The sequence below is a fragment of the Mya arenaria genome, chromosome 17 (assembly GCF_026914265.1).
Source record: "Mya arenaria isolate MELC-2E11 chromosome 17, ASM2691426v1".
Taxonomy (NCBI): domain Eukaryota; kingdom Metazoa; phylum Mollusca; class Bivalvia; order Myida; family Myidae; genus Mya; species Mya arenaria.
The window spans coordinates 31349742-31362710 of NC_069138.1; the positions used below are offsets into that span (position 1 = coordinate 31349742).

Here is a 12969-nt window from a genome sequence, read left to right on the forward strand (position 1 = left end):
TTTTGTTCTGTTCTGTTTTATTAACAAATATTAAAGCAGTTCTTTGTTTAAACATATCGATAGAAATTTCATACAAACATAACAACCTGGCCCCAATTTCTGAAGGCTACTTAAGCATAACAAGATAAAGTAGCTTATTCATTAAGTAAGATTTCTTACTTAATCTTGATTTTACTAAATACAAATTAGTTTATCCTATTAATAATTTCCTTAAAAAGTACAAAAATCTCTTAACCATAAAAATCATACGAATTAAACTAAAACAAAAATAGTGAGCTTAGTTAAAACCTGTTATAACAGACTTAAAGGCCTAGTTTAAGGAATGTTTGGCATGATAATCCCCTGCTGTGCATCTCCTGCTAATTGCACTGGTGTCACAGTAGGGGCCAATTCCTGTGTATTTGTTTATTGGCTCAGGACCATTTAGGGTCCATTTCTATAATAAAATATCCCAAACTGCACAGCAGAATGCTCAGATCGGAGATCTGATAAAACAATTAGGCAATTAAAATAAGATCAATTAACAAGTTGTGTACAAATACACGTTGTTTTTTCGGGGGGGGGGGGGGGTGTTATAGAAGGCTTAAACTAGGTCTTTAAGATTTTTCGAGAGATTGAGGCCAGCAGTACAAACCAGTATCACAGAGAGCTTTACTCTAACATGTAATATAGATATAATTTGAATAATTTCAAAATTGCTTTTTGAAGAAAAAAGATATTCATTAGAAAATCACAGTATTTTATATTCGTGCAATATCCATGTACATTCTATTGAGGTTTAACCATTAAAGTGACACTCTTATTCAAAATCAATAAATACACATGTATAACAAAGTTAACACAAGTTTTGAGAGGTAAACCTTTCACAACTTATTAAATAATGCATTTATGGAAAATATTAATTACTGATAACAAGATTGTAATTGTGTATCTAATAGCTGAAAAACCCTAAAATATTAAATGGTTGTTGGTGAGTGCTAAAAGATTAACTGTGATTTACTATGGTCTCATAAGATAGAAATACCGTGTTTTATGCACCTTACTTTTAAATGTCTCCAATGTACTTGTTTTATTTAACCCTTAGGCTGCTGATGGCGATTTTAAAGGCTTTGCAAACAGCTTGGAACCAAACCAGACGCCGAGTAACTCGGCGCCTGGTCAGGTTCCAAGCTGTTTGCCACTCAGTCAATATATCCCCAAAGTTTTAAGTAAAATGAAAGAAATTAAGAATAAAGCAGACGACATTTTTGAGCAGACGACAATTTACCCAGCATGCAAAGGGTTAAATAGATGAGCAGTCAACATAAAATATCTCACATTTAAAGGCAACAAAGTTCTTATTAATCCGGTTGTTAACTTTAAGAAAGTTCTGAAAAGTCAGCCCATTGACTTTTTTATTGTATAAGTAAATAAAATGTTGAATTTCATGTATTTGAATACAATATTAAAATTAACAATAAAAAATTATCACAGAGGCAAGTGAAACGCAAACACAAATAACATAAAAATGTAGTTATTTAAAACAAAACATAGCTCTCACAAATAACAACAATAATACCATAATACCAAATATAATAATTGCATAAATGCATAGTACACATTTCAAACAAAACAAATATAGTTTATGATACAGGCAGATGTTCGTCATTTAATAATAATGATCTAATATTATTAAATATTTATCATTATTTGAAACAATACATATCAATATTCCAGGGAGATTTCCATCCTTTTATTGTTTCGGCTAAACACCCATCAATATATCAAACGAAACAATCAAGTTCATACAGAGTTGACATAGGGCAGATACAGTTTCATCACTTCATTTTTGCGCCTTGTGTCGATATTCTTCATCCGTTCCATGTATATGAAATGGGCATAATCTCTTCGCTGGTCTACTTCCTCATTCTTCAAGGCAGCCTAGAGCAACACAAAATATTAATTTGTATAAAGAATTGTGTGTTTATTAAGGTTAATCAAGGTCTGTCTGCACCTGTTGGCTGCATTATAGCTTGACCCTGCAAACATCGCCATCACTACTTAAATTGTGTTTTAAAATGTCATATGTGACATAAGATAGAAGAGACTGCCATTCCCAGTCAAATCCTCTTTATTCTTTAATGTTCTGGGTGAAAAGCATTGATAAACTACATAAAGTATGACCCGAGTTAAATGTTTAAATGTTAATATAGCAGTTCTTCAACACTTTTATCATGTATAAATAAGTAATATATCCACATTAAAAAGATTTAAATCTTAAGTAAACAATTTGAACTCACCTGAAAGTCAACAGGTACCCGTCCCGTGGAGGCTGTTGCCCCCGGTAACACCTTAACTTTCTGCGGCGATGACTTTGGACGGCCATACTGGTCCAAGGCTTCATCAGCCTTAAAATTAACACACAATTATTTACCCATGGCCTTATAAAAACAAGTAGTGTTCCAGCAAATGTTACTGTCAAAACCATTAAGTGCCTACACATCCAGACAATGAAACATCATGAAATCGCCTATCAACCTCCAATAAGAACCACCCTTAATCGTTATGTCTTGCTATTTTACAACCTAACAGATATAATGTCAACATTTTTTTTTGGCTGCAGAAAACACGTTATAATCTAAGTCAGTTAGAACATGTGCAAATAACCTTAGGACAACTTATACAAGTTTTATACACTTTGCAGCTGCTGAAAAGGATTATACAGAACTTTTTAACTGAAAACCACTGCTATTATTTTGAAGTGTAAATCAAGAGCATATGTTGTCAATCTTAAACTTGACAGACATTTGAAATAGTAACATATATTAAAAATTATATTTATAGACACCCTGTTATTTATAATCTATTGAGTTTCAATATACTAAAATTCTGGATATGTTGATCAATCAATTTTAAAGATAAGTTCAAATCACACAGTGCCCAACAAGAACCCAACAAACAAGTGAGTCCCTCATGTTACCAAGTGCATGTAGTGATGACATCACATTATTAAATGTCTTATTGTCCATTGATGTTAACAACGCTATTAAAAAGAAACTACATTTAATTTTAGTGGCTCATAAGAATAACACCACAGAAAAAAACATACAAAATGTATGGGATTGTATTTTTGTTTAAATTTTTGTAAAAATTTAATCACACAAAACCACTTCCCATTATTCCAGAGGAAAAGTGAATGTTAAACAAGATCACATGGTGGTAAAACAGCGCCCCGGTGACAATGCTGTTTAGTGTCGGGAAAATGTACAAACCTTTCTTAGGTCATTTATCTGTAGCAGTTTAAGTTTTATGTCAAAGACATGTAACAATATGTACATGATTGCATAATTGCATAATATTGTGTCTTTTTTACGATCTAATGTATCACTTACAGCGACATTATAGATCTGTAGCATTGACTTATTTGAATTAGAGCTATCAATGAAATGATGAATAACCCAAATTGCTGCATGGACATAGAAATGGTATTTTTAATTATTTTACTTTGACAATGGCCACAACTTTTGTTTGACCAGTAAAATGTCACACAATTTCCCATGCTGACAAACCTTCACTGAGGTGACGTGACTTGACAGATTCAACAACTATATATAACTCTCTGGGGGTACAATAAAAGCATAACCCAACTTCATCCATTGTTGTTTTTTTAACGGTGTGTAGAAGCTTTTTCCAGCATATCCAGGATAAAATACACAAACCTGAACACTATTTCTGATGCAAGCCTATTAATATGCCATAATGAAGTAGCATTGTATACAACAGTATCTGTAAATTGTTAGAATTTCAAAGACATGATTTTTTTAGATTTTTTTATTTTGGCAAATTTTGTGGGGTATTTTTTTCATGACAACATTATTTAATCATCCTTAAAGAATTATTTAACTTAATTTAGACATTTGTTATCTAATTGCAAATATTTAACCTTTCAATGCAAAATGTACAGCATATTAGGAATGGAACTTACCTGTGCAGCTATGGTGATGGTGTGCCAGGTCTTGGCTCGCTCCAGATACTCCCTGAAGCTCTCATCCACATCGGTTCGCCTGGAACAATATATGTCACAAAATATTTGGGACAAACAATTATATCAGATAAAAAGATGATAGTTATAACCCTTGTCACAGCAACTAGAGTCAACAAGAACAAGAGCCGTCGTAAGACAGCGTGCTCGACTACGCCGCTTTGACTCAGAAGTGAATAACGATGTAATATTACAAAGTTTGGTCTCTCTTTATGTCAAACCTAACTAAAATTATTTGATACATAAGGTGACTTTGATGCTGCCCTCCCACCAGCCTGCCCGAACAATGACGCAAGTCATTCAAATAACTTGATTTCCCATTATGAAAATGTAGTTAAGAATATACAAATATGCTTTTCAAAAGAAATAAAAAAAAATCAAGGGCCATAATCTGTATTTAGGGTTAAAATGGAGTTGTTTCTTGTTGTATGATGGTCGTAAATCATTTTGAATTTTATTAAGGGCATTGAAAGAACGTTATAGAAGTTTTTTTTATTAAAATCCCAACTTGCCCTTAACTTTTACTTGCCTAAAACTTTAACCTCAGTCAGTCAGAGGCCATAACTTGTATTAAGGATATGGGGTTATGTAACCTCATTGGGTAATGGTCCTGAACAATTGTGTGAAGTATTAAGTCAATTGAATGAAGGGTACAGACGTAATTGAATGAAGGGTACAGAAGTAATTAATAAATTTCCCAACATGCCCTAAAACTTTAGCCTAAGTTCCATAATCAATCAGGGGCCACAATTTGTATAAAAGATAATACGGAGTTATCTAACCTCATTATGTGATGGCTCTGAACAATTGTGTGAAGTATTAAGTCAATTGAACAAAGGGTATAGAAGTTATTAATATATTATTATAGTAGTTATTAATATATCCCAACCTGCCCTAAAACTTTAACCTTTAAGTTCCATAGTCAATCATGGGCCATGATCTGTGTAAAGAATAATATGGAGTTATCTAACCTCATCATGTGATGGCCCTGAACAACTGTGTGAAGTATTAAGTCAATTGAATGAAGGGTATTGGACTTATAAGTGAAAATCACAACTTGCCCTAAAACTTTAACCTGCCCTAAAGCTTTAACCTAAGCCAATCAGGGGCCATATCTTGTATTAAGGACAATATGGGGTTATGTAACCTCATTGTGTGATGGTCCTGAACAACTGTGTGAAGTATTAAGTCAATTGAACAAAGGGTATAGAAGTTATTAATAAATATCCCAACCTGCCCTAAAACTTTAACCTTTAAGTTTCATAGTCAATCAGGGGCCATAATCTGTGTAAAGAATAATATGGAGTTATCTAACCTCATCATGTGATGGCCCTGAACAACTGTGTGAAGTATTAAGTCAATTGAATGAAGGGTATTGGACTTATAAGCGAAAATCCCAACTTGCCCTAAAACTTTAACCGGACGTCGATGCCGACGCCGGAGCGAGTAGTATAGCCCACCTATTCTTCGAATAGTCGAGCTAAAAACGAGAATCGGATGTGTATCCTGTAGACAGCCATTCAGAAGTCATTGATTGTAATCATTTGATAGGAAAGTGTAACGCAGACGATGCCAATGAGGACAAAGTAAGTCAAACTAGTCCCTATATGTCTGCCATGCTTTGAGACTAATCATGAATCCTATTGTTCTATTGTTCATTACAAACATCTGCCATTAGAACATCTCTGCCAATAGTTGCGTTACTCTGATGGTTGTGATCTTGTCATTTTATTGGGATTGTGAGGGGAATGTTTGAATGACAAATCAGGTTTTTAACTGACTTTTCCGATCCAAAATAGAATTTTATTAACCAATTTCAGACCAAAATTTCTGTTCCTGAAGTCTATCCGGTGTGGTCAAAATCAATCGAGACAAACAAATTTGTTGGTTTGAAGCACTGGTTCTACACTAATTTGGATCTTAAACCATTCGCATTCTCAGACTCTCATAATTCCATTAATTGTGTATAACAGCAGGAGAGAACAAATAATAATTACGTACGATCGTGCAAGCTTGACTTTTTCCTCCATCTCCATGTGGGACTCCGCCTTGCTCAACCATGGCGTGCTCATGCGCAACTGAAATATTCAAATCATAGTTAACTTATATGAAAACCAAGAAAAACTTCTAAGGCCGTATTCATAAAGGAACTGATAATTAATTTTCAACTAAATGGAAAATTGTTGTTTTTTTTAAATTCTTTTTAAGAACTGTTCAATTTTTGAACACCCAAGCTATGAAAATAAGCAATTACATGGTCTAGTTAATGAATGCATATGAATAAATTTGTTGAAAAGTAAAGGGGTTTTGAAATAATATTCTTAAAGCTGCACTCTCTGTGATCTGATCTTTTGTCAGCAGTCTTTTATCACTGGTTTGCAGATATTAACTCAATATTTGCTCATTCCAAGACAAAAAATAAAAAAAGTTGTAAAAACGGTAAATCTGTGAGAGTGCAGCTTTAAAATAACTAAGGTATGTTCACCAAGATATTTTTTCACTGAGATGCTCCCTTGTATGGTCGTTGGTTTCCATTTCATATCTAAGGCAAATTTTTTAAATTGTGAGGAATTTAGTTGCATTTTCTTTTAAATTTGGTTTTTTTCCCCCTCTGTTACCATAATTTAGTTTTTACAGATCTCACCATTAGGTTTCTACAATAGAAAGATCTTTTATTTCCTCCATAATTCAAGAGCAAAATATTTATACAATGAGAGTTTAACAATTTCAAAAAAAAATCTTCAATATACAAGTGTCATATATACAAAACTTGAAAACAAAGACATAATCATACAATTTTGAGACATACCTGATTTCGTGGCAGGATTAGGGGAGCCAAAGAGGGAAGTCTGGTCAACTCTGGGTAGTCGGATGTTGACTGAAATAGTGTTTACATCCAGGCTTTAATATCTAGAACAATCTTAGCACTTTATAAAAGGATTAAGCTTCGTTCACTATTTTTGATGTGGTATAATCTGTATAACATTCTCATTTTGAATAGTTCTGTGCCCTTATAAGGAAATTATCTTTATGATAATTACAAAGAACCTTTTTTCCTTGAGTAAAATCAAATATAAATAAGTAATTCACTAATTGATATTAGATCATAAAGCTTGTTACTTCAGAATATTAAGGGCCAGGTTTAAAGGATTTCATGCACAATCCTTTGTTCATATAGATAAATCAATTTGTAATCTCATAACGATATACCAATAGGATGATCACTTATCTTTAAATTTAAATAATAATACTTGAATATACTTTGATTTTTTATGCAGTTGTATTCTAATATAAAAGTGAATCCAAAATTTCATCTCTTACATGTATGAATAAGAGCATAGCGAGAAGATGCCCAAGATGGTATATTTACAGCATTCAAAGAAAAGAGAATAACTCCACAATTATTTTCATAAGAGTGACAGTACTTTGAGCTCATGTGTATACTGTAAATATTAACATTTGTTCATCTTTATGTTTTATCTGAATGATATCTGTAGTGTAATTAAGCTATGATAGTCAGTTAAAGGTTTTGCAAGATTCCAATGATGACAAGAACAGGCCATGACAATGCTAGAAAGGACATCCTCGATACCCAGTCTTTTCATTTTTAAACTCCATTGAATACCTGGGGCAAACATACTTCAGAAACCTTGTGCTCATGAATAATGAATGAGGTGATATCGGTATGTTTGATTGGATGCCTAAGACACACCTTATGTAATATGGAAATAGCTGAGCAGTTACTGTTGAATATAATACGCATTATGAAATTTTGCTAGCCTATTTTCTGTATAATCTGTAGAGTAATCAGAACTAGAAGCGCCACAATGCGACAAAACCAGGTTTTTGTTATGGGCAATCAGAAATTATAGCCAATTAATTTGTTGTATGAGCAAGTTCAATCTGCAGCTTCATATAAGCTATATTCACACTAAGAGTCATCACTATCCATCAATTCTAACTAAGTTGTTGGGCAGAAAAACATTTTTCTATTTTTAGGAACAGTGACCATGACCCCACCTCCCAAGCTACCTATTCACATAAGCTACCTTCGCTCTAAGTTTCATCAATATCTATCAATGCTAACTAAAGTTATTGGGCAGAAACCATTTTTCTATTTTTAGTAACAGTGACCTTGACCTTAGCCCCACCCCCCTCAAAAGCAATCCCAAGCTAGCTCTTTACATAAGCTACCCACACACCAAGTTTAATCAATATCTATCAATGCTATCAAAAGTTATTTGGCAAAAAACATTTTTCTATTTCAAGTTACAGTAACATTGGCTGTAGCCCCTCCCCACTCAAAAGCAATCCCAAGCTAGCTCTTCACATGCTACCTACACACCAAGTTTCATCAATATCTGTAAATCCTAACTAAAGTATTTGGGCGGAAACCATTTTTCTATTTTTAGCAATTTGAGAAAATTGCTTTTCACTTTGTAGTTGAAAACCTTAAATGCTTATACAGAAGATAACTTTAACACCATTATCCAATGATGAAAATTACATTCTTATATAAAGCCTAATAAATAAAAAAAAAAGCCTACCTACCCTACCTATTTTTGAAAAGGTTGACCCTAACCAAACAATTTTTTTTAGGCCAAATAGTGACCTTGACCTTAGCCCTTCCCCACTCAAAAGCAATTCCAAGCTAGCTCTTCACATAAGCAACTTACACACCAAGTTTCATCAATATCGGTCAATGCTAACTAAAGTTATTGGGCAGAAACCATTTTTTATTTTAAGTAACAGCGACCTTGACCTTAGCCCCTCCCCCTTCAATAGCAATCCCAAGCTAGCTCTTCCCATAAGCTACCTACGCACCAACTTTCGTCAATATCTATCAATCCTAACTAAAGTTATTGGGCAGAAACCATTTTTCTATTTTTATTAACAGGTGACCTTGACCTTAGCCCCACCCCCTCAAAAGCAATCCCAAGCTAGCTCTGTACATAAGCTACCTACACACCAAGTTTCATCAATATCGGTCAATGCTAACTTAAGTTATTGGGCAGAAACCATTTTTTTATTTTAAGTAACAGTGACCTTGACCATTTTTCTATTTTAAGTAATAGTGACCTTGACCTTAGCTCCTCCCCACTCAAAAGCAATCCCAAGCTAGCTCTTCACATAAGCAACTTACACACCAAGTTTCGTCAATATCTATCAATGTTAACTAAAGTTATTGAACAGAAACCAATGTTTGACGCACGAATGCCCGCCCGCCCGTCCGCCCGCCCGTCCGCCCAACGACAACCTCATTCTAATAACCCGGTTTTCATTGAAAACCTGGTTAAAAATATAGCATGGGTAAAGATGTTGTGGAAGTACACTTAAGTAAAATTGTACCCACTTTAGTGTCAGAGCTGGTTCCCAGCAGATTAACATCCAGTCTGTACAGTAAGACCTGGCTCTTGGACTGGCTCACAGACAACAGGAGCTGGAACACTGCCATCATCAACTGTCTGTAAAAACAAAACATGTATCCCTATAATAAGCTGCTGACATCAAGTTTATACAGTAGGACCTAGCTCACAAAGAAGAATAACTGGATCACCACCATCAACTGTCTGTAAGAACAAAACATGATGGCATCTGTATCCCAATCAATCAAACCTTGACCTTTGGCCTACTTAGCACTATATCAACATGGGTATTCTATGGACATGGCCAAACCACCAACAAAGTTTCTAGTTGTTTGTCCAACTGTGCTAGGTCTTTGGTAGTTTTATTTAAGTAAAACTAGGACTTCCGACCAATCAACCACTTGTTTAACAACAACCATTTGCAAAACAATTTTTTTTCATTGGAATTTGAAGACATTTGATCATCGAAATCAAACACAACATACCTGTACTCCGGTGTCCTGTTAAAGTTGAGGATCATGCCAATCTGGTGGAAACCAATGGCAACGAGCAGGTGCTTGATAGTGAGGTTGGACCACAGTGGACGCACAGAGAGGTCCGTGACCTTCAACTGGATCTCAGGGGCATGCTTCGTCACACTAAGCTGCAATAGACAGAGGAAGATTTTTCAATTTTTTCAATGCAACTGTTTTACAAGATGATCAGTTAGATAAGGGCAAAACCTTGTATTCCTGGTTATTTTTTACTAATCTCAGGGGTGTGGTTCCTCCCACAGCTGGTTTCTGGACATTTACCCCAAAATTGGCTCATTCTTAGAAAAAATATTAAATGTTGTCAAAATAGTCAATCTGTGAGAGAGCAGCTATAATATTTACCAAAAAAGTATATGAGCTCTCAATTTGAAATATATAAATTGTACCATTCAAAGAAATAAAAGTTTAAAATGTAACTTTCTTGGCATCTAGTTAAATTTGTCATCTTCCAGGGTAACAAAAAGTATAAACACAGTGTTAGACACTTTCACAAACCCTTGAAATGTTTTCAAAATGCTCAGGCCTAATCTGAACACAAATAAATCATTAAAAAATAAGAGTGAGATTTTTTAAAAACTCAAATATACAATTTTGTGGACAACTGATAGTCTAACCACTTTAGGAATGACCTTTTACATATGTCGAGCAAATAAATATAAAAACAAATAAAGAAAAAAACGTATAGAATTTAAATATGTATAGAATCAATGGCAACATAGAAACATACGTTGATGGTAAAGGTACTGGTAAGGGTCATTAAAACATTTGATTTACCTAAACTTATTTACCCATTCACTGCTAGCGAAATAAACATCCTGTCAACAAAAGTGATTCATATAATGTTGTAATAACTTGTTTCACAATCATAAGGATAAAACAAAGATAAAAACAAATAAACAAATAATAGTTGATATAAAAATTCCATATTTATTTTATATGGGATCGCATATTGGATAAGATTAAAAGAAACATCCTATACCGAAAATATGAATACGGTGGTCTAAAATTGACAGACTTAGTAATATACGCTCAATCAAAGCAATATGAATAAAAACATACCTTCATACCTCCATTCACTGAGATTGGAAATTGTTCTTAAAATGTTCATAAACGCTACAGAATTACCCCAACAAAATTAATACTAGAATCTGATTTTTACTTAATGGGCAAAAACATTGCAACAAAAGGAACCATTCTAAAGTAAAACTAAAAGCATTGGTAAAACAATAGTGTGAAATAATAAATTGATAAAACAAAATGGTTATACTTTACAATATATAAGAATTGGTATCAAAAAGTTGTAAAATATTTTGAACAAATATATACGACTACTAAATTACTTGTACTGTTTTGATGAAATAAAATGATTATAGAGCATAAATAATGCTGACTTCCAGAAATATCTTACACTTGTCAACTGTATCCCATCTGAGTTCAAACGAAGATAGGATCAGAAAATATAAATCAAACTTTGCCAGAAAATAAGAAAAAAAAATCAGTTTCTTCATTCATAATAAGCCACATCAATCCACCTTTCTTCAGACTTAAAAGGGCAACATATATTCCAAAACTTAGAAATCAACATTAACTGGAAAAATATAAAGTTTACAGAACTACAGCTGATGTATTGCTTCGCAGTTTCTATATCAATTTTTGTTAAAAATAAAGCCCATTAATACATATTTATATAAATGAATTATAATTTTATGCGATTTTTCTAGTATGAACATTGAAACAATAGAACACGGTACGACCTCCATGGAATGTTTTAAACTATTTGTGAAAATCTTGATCCATGAATATTGTGATAGTCAAATCAATTGGAAGTCAAATATTATAATTTAATGAATTTCTTCATTTTCTAAATGAAACATTAAATGTTAGACCATCATTCAAACCATCATTCAATTCCTATTTCAAAATCTTACACTCAGACAGTGTGTGTGTGTGGGGGGGGGGGGGGGGGGGGGGGGTGCATGTGTTTTTGTGCGTTGAAATTAACTTCTATAAAAGCATAAAATTGTTGACATACTTTACTTAGAAATGACTTTGTATGTGTTAATTTAAACTATATGTGAACAATAAATCAGAAAAAAAGGATGTACATACGAGGTCTATGATAAGGGAGATGTTATCCTGGGTAATGGGCAGGACACTGCAAACGGCCTGGACCACTTCCCGGCTCCCACTGATCTCTGTAACAGGGAACCAAAATGAACACATATACAACATATAGGTATTGCCATTGAGTCGTGGTAAATTCTGTGAATGTGTATAATGGAATCTTGTAAACATTGCGAAAACTTCTGACTTTTCATTTTAGTCATATATGAAAATATAAAATTTTCATCAACTGGTATTTAATTGAGTAATAATCGAGATGCTAAATACCCAGTAATGCTCTAATGGCGTCATATGTAGGTATGAGAAGTTCATCCTTATTCCAGTGTGGATACACCACATATGGGTTGTCCAGGGTTGTACCTCGTGCCTGAAACATATAAAGAGTTTAGTTTACATTCCATTGAGAGTATACAACATCTCGGCTACCTAGGGTTGTATCTTGTCCCTGAAACAAAACTAAGAAGGAGTTAGGTTTATTTTCCATTGAGGGTATACCACAAATGGTATAGGTTTCCAGGGTTTGACTTCTTCCCTCAAAAAAGAGGGAGAAGGAGTAAAGTTTGTATTCCATTGAGGGTTTACCACATTTGGATTATCTAGGGTTTGACTTCTTTCCTCTTTCCTCAAACATACACCAGCTACGTCAGCATGTTTAAGACCAATTGACCCTCACCCTCTCCCCACCCCCAAAGAATAAAGAAAAAACAATCCTGACTACTGGGTAATCTCTAACCTGGAAATGGTATCCGAGGAATTTGAGCAGATCTACAGCGCCAGTACCCTGCATGATGTCATCTGACAGAAGGCTGGTCTGACGGTTGTTTTCCTCAGTGTGCAGTCGCTTCAGGGAACTGTCCAGCTGTAAAACAAGGCCATCACAATCAGTGGGTTAAATGCTATAAAGTCACCAAGCGCCATTTATAAA

At 34.0% G+C, this 12969-nt stretch overlaps 1 protein-coding gene across 2 annotated transcripts in view; it reads right to left on the reverse strand.

Moving 5' to 3' along the window:
• Positions 1-12969, reverse strand: part of LOC128224761 (tetratricopeptide repeat protein 28-like) — a 30145-nt gene continuing 17176 nt past the window's right edge. The window contains exons 17-27 of one of the 2 annotated variants that reach the window (XM_052934784.1): positions 12778-12903; positions 12312-12411; positions 12030-12115; positions 9873-10030; positions 9375-9486; positions 6831-6899; positions 6023-6099; positions 3965-4043; positions 3252-3269; positions 2280-2387; positions 1-1920 (exon numbers count right to left, since the gene is read on the reverse strand). In XM_052934784.1, coding sequence (XP_052790744.1) covers positions 1783-1920; positions 2280-2387; positions 3252-3269; positions 3965-4043; positions 6023-6099; positions 6831-6899; positions 9375-9486; positions 9873-10030; positions 12030-12115; positions 12312-12411; positions 12778-12903 — 1071 coding nt within the window. In that variant the 3' untranslated portion in view covers positions 1-1782. The remainder of the gene's footprint in view (positions 1921-2279; positions 2388-3251; positions 3270-3964; positions 4044-6022; positions 6100-6830; positions 6900-9374; positions 9487-9872; positions 10031-12029; positions 12116-12311; positions 12412-12777; positions 12904-12969) is intronic. The other variant, XM_052934785.1, reaches the window with a different exon arrangement.